Source organism: Stigmatopora argus, chromosome 16 (genome assembly GCF_051989625.1).
Source record: "Stigmatopora argus isolate UIUO_Sarg chromosome 16, RoL_Sarg_1.0, whole genome shotgun sequence".
NCBI classification, from domain to species: domain Eukaryota; kingdom Metazoa; phylum Chordata; class Actinopteri; order Syngnathiformes; family Syngnathidae; genus Stigmatopora; species Stigmatopora argus.
In genome coordinates, this window is record NC_135402.1 from 10,255,268 (window position 1) to 10,267,267 (window position 12,000).

The 12,000-nt window shown below is 39.8% G+C and overlaps 1 protein-coding gene across 3 annotated transcripts in view; it reads right to left on the minus strand.

Annotated features, from left to right (window-relative positions):
- The window catches only part of csgalnact1a (chondroitin sulfate N-acetylgalactosaminyltransferase 1a), a 30,686-nt gene that overhangs the window by 1,015 nt on the left and 17,671 nt on the right, over positions 1-12,000 (minus strand). For all 3 annotated transcript variants that reach the window (XM_077623615.1, XM_077623613.1, XM_077623614.1), the window contains 4 exons: positions 11,663-11,764; positions 5,127-5,305; positions 3,189-3,283; positions 2,948-3,029 (listed from right to left, as the gene is read on the minus strand). In XM_077623615.1, coding sequence (XP_077479741.1) covers positions 2,948-3,029; positions 3,189-3,283; positions 5,127-5,305; positions 11,663-11,764 — 458 coding nt within the window. The remainder of the gene's footprint in view (positions 1-2,947; positions 3,030-3,188; positions 3,284-5,126; positions 5,306-11,662; positions 11,765-12,000) is intronic.

A 12,000-nucleotide genomic window follows, 5' to 3' on the forward strand; every position in this document is an offset into this window, starting at 1 on the left:
CCGCTTTATCCTCATTAGGGATGCGGGGGGTGCTGGAGCCTATCCCAGCTGACTCCGGGCCAGAGGCGGGGGACACCCTTAATTGGTGGCTAGCCAATCGCAGGGCACAAGGAGACAAAGGACAACATTGCACGCTCACACCCATATCTAGGGGCAATTTAGAGCAAGGGTGTCAGACTTGGGTTGGTTCGCGGGCCGCGTTAACGTCAAGTCGATTTCATGTGGGTCGGACCATTTTAGATATAATATTTAGATTTTTTTAAATAAATGGATTAAAAGAACTGGATTAAAAGCCCTGAATATTCATTTTTTAAAGATCTAAAATAATGTTGATTTTAGCTTTTTTATTTTTAGATTTTACAAAATGATTTTTGAACTAAAAACACAGAAAAAATGATTAAAAAAATTCTATTATTGATTTAAAAGGGGGAAAATCAAGAAATTTAATATGCATCTAAACTCTTCATTTTAATTTGATCCTAAAACAGAAAGTTGGCACTCATGATTTACTTTCCTGGGCCACACAAAATGATGCGGCGGGCCAGATTTGGCCCCCGGGCCGCCACTTTGACACATGTGATTTAGAGTGTCCAATCAGCCTACCATGCATGTTTTTCGGATGTGGGGGAGAACCAGACTACCCAGAGGAAACCCACGCAAGCCTGGGGAGAACATGCAAACTCTACACAGGTGGACCGACCTGGATTTGAACCCAGGATCCCAGAGCTGTGAGGCTGACGCGCTAACCACTCGCGCCACCCTGTGCCCAAGTTTAGAGTTTAAACTACCACATTTTTCAGTCTATAAGTTGCATCAGCGGATAAGTCAAACAAACCAAAAAATGCACAATTAAAGGGTGGAAAAAATATTTACCGTATTTATTCTAGTATAACGCGCAAGTTTTGTACCAAAAAAACTGAAGCAGAGTTCGGGTGCGCGTCATACACGAATCGCGGTGAAACACTGCCCTCGGCCGGTGAAAAAGTCCCCTCGGCAGCCATTATAATGGGACATGTACAACCTGTCTTTGTCCGCCAGATGGGGCGCGAGAGCCCGTTCTATTGGCCGGTGCTCACACTTTAAAAAAGAACTCAAGAAGAATGGAATCAATTGTTTGGTGAGTCTGATGATCATGAATCAGACTTTGAATTTTTTTAAATATTATGATGATGAATTAGACTTTAAGGATTTAAAATTGTAAATTCCATTTGAGAATTGTGTTCCGTCCGGTAGTTTGTTTTATCAGGTTTCCATACCATATGTTGTGAATAAATGTTTTGTCATGGCAACGTGTTCAACATTTGCCAGTAACCAGTACCCGTGCAATCCTTGGTGTGAGCTGAGAAAAAGTGAAAAGAAAATGTTTATACCAATTTTTAGTCACAAATTATGGGGGGGCGTTATGCTCGAATAAATACGTAAATTTTTGGGCAATTTGATTTGGTAAAATCCAAAACAAAGAACAGTCAGACAGGCCTTTTGCAGTTTAGTGTGAAATGATATAATAATGTGTTAATACTTTTCACACATGTCGCTCCGGATTATAAATCACACCCCCAGCCAAACTATTTAAAAAAAACTGCGACTCATAGTTCGGAAAATAGAGTAATCCGGTTAGGGAAAATCCGCCGGGTCTCATTAATTGGACAAAGAAGTTTTCATTGTTGATGTGTTTAAAAATAAATAAATAAAAACAGTAAATAAAATACGGCGGGCTGGTGACCCGAGTGTCCCCCGCCTAGGTCCCATAGTTAGCTGGGATAGGCTCCAGCACACCCCGCGACCTTTGTGAAGATAAATGGTATCAAACATGAATGAATGAAAAAAAAAATAAAACAAAATACCAATCGCGGCTGTCCGGCAGCTGCGTGGTTAGCGCGTCGGCCTCACAGTGGGAGACCTGGGTTCAAATCCAGGTCGGTCCACCTGTGTGGAGTTTGCATGTTCTACCCAGATCTGCGTGGGTTTTCTTTGGGTACTCCGGTTTCCTCCCACATTCCAAATACATGCATGGTAGGCTGATTGGACACTCTAAATAGCCCCTCGGTATGAGTGTGATCGTGAATGGTTGTTTGTCTCCTTGTGCCCTGCGATTGGCTGGCCACCAATTCAGGGTGTCCCCCGCCTCTGGCCAGAAGTCAGCTGGGATAGGCTCCAGCACCCCCTGCGACGCTGGTGAGGATAAAGCGGATCGGGGGTCCGATGGACCCTCTGCCACGGAGGTCAAGACACATCGACTCATCATGTCTATTTACGATAAAATGCCCCGCTTGACCATCACTGGCTGGAGATGATCATGTGACATTGCTTGGCACAATCAGTGCTGCGAGGAATTTATATATCTTGAATTAAAAAAAAACTCATTTTATTTTTAAAAGTAGGGTTCGGTGAATGCCCATATGAACCACTGCTTTAATCCTTTCAGACCCCACACAAGAAGAAAAAATACTACATTAATTTATCTGCTGTTGATGCTAGCTGGCAGTGATCGATCACTACCGACCCTTCATATTAAAATAGATTAGACTTCCATAACCATCAATGGCAGCAAATGAGTAATGGTATTTTTTTCAGGGCTCGCATTTTCCAAGTTTGCGTTTAAAATCAGGAATGAATGCTATGTGCACGTGGTCACGAAATTCATTAAACGGTATTCTGGAACAATATAGCAAAAGCAAAGCACTTTGAATTCAGTGATTTGCGTTTACAACTCTGTTTATTTTTAGATAATCCTGACCTAAATAACACAACCTCAATTCATCGAGCATTATAAAATTAAATTATTAAACGTGACGGGGTGCTCATGTAATCCCTCCCCTGGATCCCCATCATTCATTTATATTAAGACAGGTGTCATGTTATCATTATGCCACTGTCTTACGAGGCATTTGAACAACCTGTAAGCCATTTTTTTATTGATTTTGGAAAAGCCAGACGTGATCGTTACCTATGTTGATGAAGTCTGAGCGGAACTGGCAGGTCATACCAAATCCAAAATCTCTCCAGAAGCCCGTCTTCTTATTTATCACCTGATTTAAAAAATAAAGAGGTGAATTACAAAGACCACCGGACAAAAAAAAAAAATATATATATATATATATATATATATATATATATATATATATATATATATATATATATATATATATATATATCATTTTTTTTAAATCTCTGAGGCTATGTTTTACCAGCTGTTGGTCCAATGGCGGGATGTGCTCATGACCGCCATAGATAAGTTTTGGGTTGTACTGGCTGAACAACACTGGGTAAAATACTTTTTTCCCTAGAATTGAAAGAAAGGTAGAGCAGAACAAAAACAAGAAATTTCACAATTATATGTCAGGTTGCTCCTGCGAACTACTTCCAAGTTTCAGTCGACTGGTTCTTATCATTAACAAAGATTAATTCATTCCAGAAGTGGTTTACTAACTGGGATTGTTCATAAGTAGACACATTTTGCATTGAATTCGTTCCACGGTCTTCTATATATACTACCATATAAACCCTTTAAAAATGATCAGTGTACTAATTTTGTATGGAAGATGAGAAACACAAAAAGAGAAAAAAAGATAAGAAAATTATACATTAAACCATTAAAATGAATAACAAACACATGCAAAAGAATTCAATTAACAAAAGAAATGGCTAAATGTTAAGACCAACCGTATGTATACATGTACATCTTTGTGTATGGATGTATATGTATATTTATATATATGTATGTATGTTTATATTTATATATATATGTATGTATATGTATATTTATATATGTATGTATATTTATATATATGTATGTATATGTATATTTATATATGTATGTATATTTATATATATGTATGCATGTATATGTATATTTATATATATGCATATATATAAGCAACACGCTTATTTATTTATTAACTTATTTATTATCTATTTATTTATGTCTTACATGTCTTTTCCTGTGTCTGTATTCTTACCCTCTTGCTACTGTGACAATGAAATTTCCTGAATATGGGATGAATAAAGTTATCTAATCTAATCTAAAAAACACACAAACGATGAATCCAAGAAAATGTTTTGAGGTCCCCAATGAAAAATAAAAGTGCTTTGAGAACACTTGAAAAACTCACAAAACACCATGTTAGAATTTGGTGACGACGAACGGCGCTCAAAGGCACACAAAAAGTATCATGGAGATGCAGCTCACTCCGAGCCAATGGGAGGCCAGCCGGTTGTTGTGAGACAGCCAATGGGTGGACAGCAGGGTGTGGGAGTGTTAGCCAATAGGAGAACAACTATATCATCAATCAATTCTCCAAATAAAATATAAGATACAGGAAAGGTATGCAATGCATTTACGTTTTGGGGGATGTTTGATTTTTCTTTAGATTTTGGGTTTCATACCTTAAATTTTTTTCTTAACTTGGAGCAAAATTTTCCCATTGAGGCTTTTCCTAACTTGAATATTTCGTATGTAGAGACATTCGTACCACTGTATTGACTTTTTTGTTTTGTGAAACTGAATTGTCCTTTGGGCAGACCAGTAGGGGAGTGGTAAGTGTGTCGGCCTCAGAGTTCCGAGATCGAGGGTTCGATCCCAGGTCCAGACTTTCCTGTGTCGAGTTTGCATGTTTTCCTTGGATTTTGCGTGGGTTTTCTCCTGATGCTCTGCTTTCCTTCCACATCCCAAAAATATTCAGGGCCGGCTAGTTCAGCACTCTAAATTAATTGCCCCTAGATACGAGTGTGAGCTTGTATGGTTGTCCGTCTTCTTGCACCATGCGATTGGCTAGCCACTAATTCCGGGTGTCCCACACCTGGTGCCCATGGGGGTTGGCTGGGATAGGTTTCAGCACCCCTTCGAAACTTGTGAGGATAAGTGGTATGGAAAATGAATGAATGAATAAATTGTCCTGTGAAAATAAATCTCTTCTTTTTGGGATCTTTGCATATCTTTGTGTTGCCACAAGATGGCGACAAAGAAAGCGGTACGTAGAATTTTAGCCGTTTTCTCATCTAAACGTTGATTTGACATATAATCTTCCTCATGAAACTAATGTATAATCATATATGTCCATGCGGAACTACATTAGGCTTGTACTTTTGGCTGTTTTGTTGGCCATGCGCAAAAATATAGAATTTACCTGACAGTGCGTTGAGACGGCAAGTTGTGAGGAAGTCGGATGTTAAGTAGACGTCAACGTCGCAGAAGAAGAGCAACACGTTGCCGCCCTTCCACGCTCGCACCCCGACATCCAAACCCCTACCTCTGGAAAATTCCTCATCCAGCTGTAGGAGAGTGTAGTTTTTGAAGTTGACCTCCCTGCAGGATGAGATGGGAAGCGAGTGGGCGTTTAGTTCTGATGGAAACATCAGCTTCTGTGTTTAAAACACACACGGCGGTTTCTGTTTCTGAAAAGGAGCACAGCTCAATAAAGATATGAGTGGAAAATGGCAAAATCTGATCTCGCTTTGGCATTTGCCAAAAGCATTGAAACTTGAGGACCTAACGTTTGTGTTGGTGTTTTAATGTGAGATATGTAGTTTGTCTTGTATTTTTTAGCTACTCGCTAGCCACTGTCCGTATGAGTCCCCGATCTAATCATGTGAATGGAATTTGGGCCTGATAATATCATTTATTGAAGATCTGAATTGGGGGTGGGGGAGAACAGATAAAATGTATTATATATTTAAGTATCAACTCATTGGCGGCCATATACAGACGCTCCCCTACTTACGAACATTCAACTTACGAACAACGGTACATACGAACATGTCTGCAAATTGCGTTTAAGTCCAAAAATGTTCGCAAGTCCAATTTTGTATTTCGCGTCTTTTTCGGAGTAGTACTTCTTTCCGCCGCTAATACCGACGCCTGGCGCTGTGAGAGCTCAGCTCACCCAGCATCTACCTTCTTCTTCGTTGCAATGCGGAAGTGCGTGAATGTATCTCCAGTGTGCAAAGAACCTTTTTCATTTGTATCATTAAATATCTCATGCATCCAATATTGAATATGGTTGGTAAAAAGCTAAAGGCTTCTATTGAGGGAGTTGCAAGGAAGAGGCAAGCCATTTCATTTGAAACGAGTGGCAATAATAACGAAGCTTGATGCGCGTGAGAGTGGTTGAGCGTTGCACATTCAGTACCATTTATAAACAGAAAGATCGAGCAGCAGGACCCAAATATTGAACGTTGCACAAAGTTTGCAAATCAATTGAATGATGCCATACAGTGCTACTGCATCATTTATGATGAAAAAAAGAAGAAAACTGTGCAATCGTCATTAGGTCGCTTCTTTTGGCCAGTTTCTAATACATAAATCTATCTCTCTCTCTACAGTACTGTACATATTCTCTCCATTTTATTAAATGTTTTTTTTTCAGTACAAACCAATGTGTGTTACTTATACAAGCCTTAAACATACAAATGCACTTATATAAACCTTCAATATACTTATATAGGCCTTAAACATAAATTATAATACAAAATATAGCACTAAATCAACTTACAAACAAATTCAACTTATGAACAATCGCTCGGAACCAATTCCGTTCGTAAGTTGAGGAGTGTCTGTATATAGTGGTACCTCGAGATACAAGCTTAATTCGTTCCGGGACTGAGCTCGTATGTCGATTTACTCGTAACTCAAATGAACGTTTCCCATAGGAATGAACTAAAAACAAATTAATTTGTTCCAACCATCTGAAAAAAACACCAAAAACAGGATATTGTGAGTTTTGCACTGCAACGTGCTCGTAACATAACAAACACATTTATATGAACTTGGATTACGATGCAGACACACTCAAAAATAAGTTTAATCTAACCTTACACTAAACTTAATTCTAATTGTGATACCTTTCTTCTCCAGGGTTGGCTCTATTTGCCCCGCCTCCACCCTGACTTTCAGATGCAACCTATCGAGGGTTGTTTGCTTTTGTATTCCCTTCAAAATATTCCGAAAATGATGCACACAAATGTCCTCACATTAGGATAACGCACGATGCCGACGAGAAGTAGTATACTATACTCCTATTTAGCGATCGCTCCGCCATTCGCACTGACTAACGGGAAAAACACTGAAAAAAATGCAAGGCTCCACCCAGTGTTCGTAGAGACATTACACGAGGGAGTTGCGACCAGAAAGACAGTGCCCATGATGTTCTTATGAGCAGCCTCTCGCGTCCGCTGTATGCTCGTATATCAAAATAATCAAGATTGTGAATTTAGTCAAATGAGGTGACACAAACTTGGGTGCAAAAACATTTGATCGGGACAACTTATCTGGACGAAATTTGGTATCTCAACAAACTGGTTTGATGTTTGAGTGTCGGCGCTGGGTCAAAATGAAAAAGCTCCCCACAGCTGAACTTTGAGCAGTCGGTGTCTTTTTTTCCTGAATGTCAAACACGGTGACGGCGGCGAAATAACTTGAGAATGCGTAAACAGCTGCGACAGCTGCGATGTAGCCTCGGGGCAGAATAATTGATGTGCTGAGTGACAAATGCTCAGATTACATGAGAGGATAAAGAGATGGACTCCCCACCGTTGTCAGCGATCTGGCGAACAAGCGGGAACGTGTTCAAGAATAATGATGTCATGACGACACAAGATGTTATCTGAGCCTTAAATCTTCAAACCCTTGCTATCTTTGCTTTTTTCTTGAGAAAATTTGACAGCATTGGTGTACAAACTATGCCCCATAGCCCAGTTTTTATTGGGCTGCAGGAAATTATGAAAATGCAGTGGTACCTCTACTTGCAAATATCTAAACATACGAAATATTCAGGTTACGAAAAGCCTCAATGGGAAAATCTTGTTTTGAGATACACAATAAATGAACTAAATATGAAATTTGAAAAATCCAAACATCCTCTTGTTGCATCTTGTATTTTATTTTGAAGTTGGAGAGTGGAGAGTTCCTGATTTGTGTGCCTTCTACCCTGACAGAATTCTAAAACAATGGTTGTTGGGTTTATTCTGGGATGTTACTATATGTTCATTAAGAAGTTATAAATTAATTTTTGCTTTATGTTGGGACCAAGTAAGCACGAGGACACTCACCCCACAGCTACTTTCGAGGCCAGTTAATTGTTTTTAGGACTATTGACTGAACAGGACACCTTGTTCCAGGCCGAGACTGTTGATCTGAGTTGGCAATGAAGATCTACAAGGGACTCTTAAATTGCTTTGACTTGGATTCCGGCAGATGGCGATAATCGCATTATTGTTTAAAAATACTGTCGCTCCGTTTACCTTATGAAGAAATTACATGCTTATTCGTGCAAATTCTTACGCAGTTGTTTTGGTTTCGATCTAATAAGAGATTGTTGTGGCAGTTGTTTTTTTACCTTAATGGTGTTATTCGGTTAGCTTATGCAATTGTTTGAATCAGATTACATTAAATGTTTTGAGTATGGCGCGACTAAATGGACAGAGGAGGATGCCGTTTCTTCAGAATCCTCTTGAACGAAGGCGAGTTGGGAGTGATTTTCCTTGCAAGTTGTAGCCAGTGTATGTTAAAGATGTCTCCCTGTTTGATTAAAGTGTATTAATAATAAACCTATCAATGGTCCCTGAAGTTTCTTAGTGTGCTTGATGCGGTTTTATTCTTTGCTTTTTATCATGGGCCCAAAAAAGTTATGGTACGAGTTAAAAGAAGAAGCGGCCTGTTTTCAAAGTGTTCACAAGTCTTGCTATCGCCGTTGACGACGAATGCCATGTGCATTTTAGGAAAAATATGTAGTCAAAGGCTAACATAAATTGTATGGAAGATTTCCAATGGAAAATATCTTTCTATGTCTTATTAATTTGATGGCTTAACAACTAATTTCCTTAACTTTTATTTCTTCGTTATTTGTGTTTCGCCAAAATTGGTATACATTTATCATTTTTAAAGCGTTTTGGGGGTGGTATTGGGGACCTTAGAATGGTGGTAACAAATTACCGCATTGTGTAATGTGACTTAAAATGCGTCTCTACTTACGAAAAATCCACGTTAAGAAATCACTTCTGGAGTAAATTAATTTCGTAAGTAGAGGTACCACTCTGTGATTGAATATGGCCCACAAAAACATTTAAAATGTGTTTACTTTCAGTTGCATTTCTCAGCTTTAGCACTAGATTGAGTTAGTCACCTAAACGGTGCGTCTAAATCATTTCTAATCAAACTGTAGAATTTCAAGTATTTTGTCTAATGTTATATCCATTTATTCATTTTCTAAACCGCTTTATCCTCACAAAGGTCGTGGGGGGTCCTGGAGCGTATCCGACCTTACTTCGAGCACCCTGAATTGGTGGCCAGCCAATCGCAAGGCACAAGGAGACAGACAACCATTCATGCTCACACTCATGCCTAGGGGCAATTTAGAGTGTCCAATCTGCCTACCGTGCATGTTTTTTGGATTTGTGGAAGGAAACCGGAGTTTCTGGGGAAAACGCACGCAGGCCCGGGAGAACATGCCAACTCCACAAAGGTGGACTAACCTGGATTGAAATCCAGGACCCCAGAACGCATTAACCACTCATCTGCGGGGTGTTGTATTTGCCCATTATATTTGCATAGATAAAATCTCTTAAAAATAATCCAAATAAACAGCTACCTTGCATGTGATTTTCTTGACTCTTACGGTCACCACTTTTTTCTTTGTTATAAAAACTTTATTTCAGGAGTGTAAATAAATGTAAACAGTACTACTGTCATTGTTTCAAATTTGTAATCGCAGTTAATGGCATGCCATCTATAAACTCCCAATTAATCTTTTTTAAAAATGTTTTAAATGCAAAAATGATTTTATATATATATATATATATACATATATACATATATACATATATATATATATATACATATATATATATATATACACATATATATATACATATATACATATATATATATATATATATATATATGTATATATATATATATATTAGCATATCCTTATACCTCAGGACTATTTTGTTCCTGGTAACCCTTAACTCATTCACTACCATCGATGGTTATAGACATCAAATCTATTTCAACTGGGAAAGCTGGGACTGGGACGGCTTTAGGCAGAGACACCTGCTCGGCAGTCATCATATACATGTCACTCTCCACTAAGTGTCGTGACCCCCGACCACCTGCTTTGATGGTTTTTATGGATGTACTGTTTTTAGTTTGAATTGTCAGTAGGAGCCATAAAACGTGCAGAAATGTTTCTATTAGGGATTCAAGGAGAATGTAAAAAACAAAACAGCAAGAGTCATTGAGAGTTGAGACAGAACTGGTTAAAAAAGGAAAACTGTTCCTTGCAAAGTGCTTTGCTCAAATCCAATGCGTGCCTTCTGCAATTTCACTTAAAGTACTCTCTTCTCATCTCCTTTTGTGAACGGCTTTTGTCAAAGCTGGGTTGCCTCGACAATGATCTTCATACAGAGGAAGCAGCAAAACACGTGGTAGTTTTTAGCTCCCGGCCGAATGGAGGTTATCTGAACAGGAGGCCCCATCTCGATGGCTCTCAAAATGGTCGCTGCTCGGTCCGCTTCCTTTGTTCTTGGCTAGCCCCCTTGGCTAGCCCCCACCCTTCCTAAGAAGGGGTCAGCGCTCGGACAGAGCCAAGCGACCACCTCGAGGTCTCCCATTCAGATACGCCGTCCAGTTGGTCGGTTATAGTATTTAATAGAAGTTTAGGCGGAGGCGGGACCAGAAAAAGGGGTGTGTATATACAAAGTGATGACAGGCCTTGACCTGTAGGTGTCAGTAAAAATTCTATTCTAGTAACTAAATTCATAAGAGTGCAAGATTAAATATAAGAATACAATTCATATTTCACAGCTTTATCCTCATTAGGGTCGCAGGGGGTGCTGGAGCCTATGCCAGCTGACTCCGGGCCAGAGGTGGGGGACACCCTGAATTGGTGGCCAGCCGATCGCAGGGCACAAGAAGACGGACAACCATGCACACTCACATCCATACCTAGGGGCAATTTAGACTGTCCAATCAGCCTACCATGAATGTCTTTGGAATGTGGGAGGAAACTGGAGTACCCAGAGGAAACCCACAAACTCCACACAGGTGGACCGACCTGGATTTGAACCCAAGACCCCAGAGCCGTGAGGCCGACATGCTAACCACACGTACCACCGGCAAGTTAGCAAGTGGTCGTGCGTTATCCTATTGTGAGGACAGTTGTGTGCATCATTTTCGGAATATTTTGAAGGGAAGACAAAAGCAAACAACCCTCGATAGGTTGCATCTGAACGTCAGGGAGGAGGCGGGGCAAATAGAGCCGACCCGGGAGAAGAAAGGTATCAAAATTTAAAACCAAATTAGAATTAATTTTAGTGTAAGGTTAGATTAAATTTATTTTTGAGTGTGTGTGCATCGTAATCCAAGTTCATTTTAATTTGTTTATGTTATGTTACGAGCGCGTTGCCGTGCAAAAAGTCTCTTTTTACAGTTTTACAGTAAATCTGCCTTTATTTATTTATTCTCACAAGTCTTTAACCTATCATAATTCCCTTCGTCCACAAGTCTCTGGAAAATCGCTGGTCGTATTCACTGCTAACTGGCACACTATCTTTTGCGGTGGCAAATTTGTAGCCAAACAAGAAGCTTGTGATGCATCTCAGTCGGAGTGAATCGTTCTAGTGACCAAAACCAATTGATTCAGATAGAGAGAGAGAGTACATTTACCTGAATGTGCTTTCCAGAATGCGTTGGACCTCACTTAGTTGATCCTTCCCAAAATAGACAACTGTGAGGTAGACACGGCCATCCTGGCGCACACACACTTCCCTGCAGGCAAAAACACAAATCAACATTGAAATCAATGTTAGGAAAAAAACATCTGCCCTTGAATAGCCATCTTTTATATCACTCATCTTCACTCACTTCACCTTGTGCTGACACCGGATTGCTATATAAACAACCATTCACACTCACAATCACACCCTAAAACACAGGTGTCAAAGTGGCGGCCCGGGGGCCAAATCTGGCCCGCCGCATCATTTTGTGTGGCCCGGGAAAGTAAA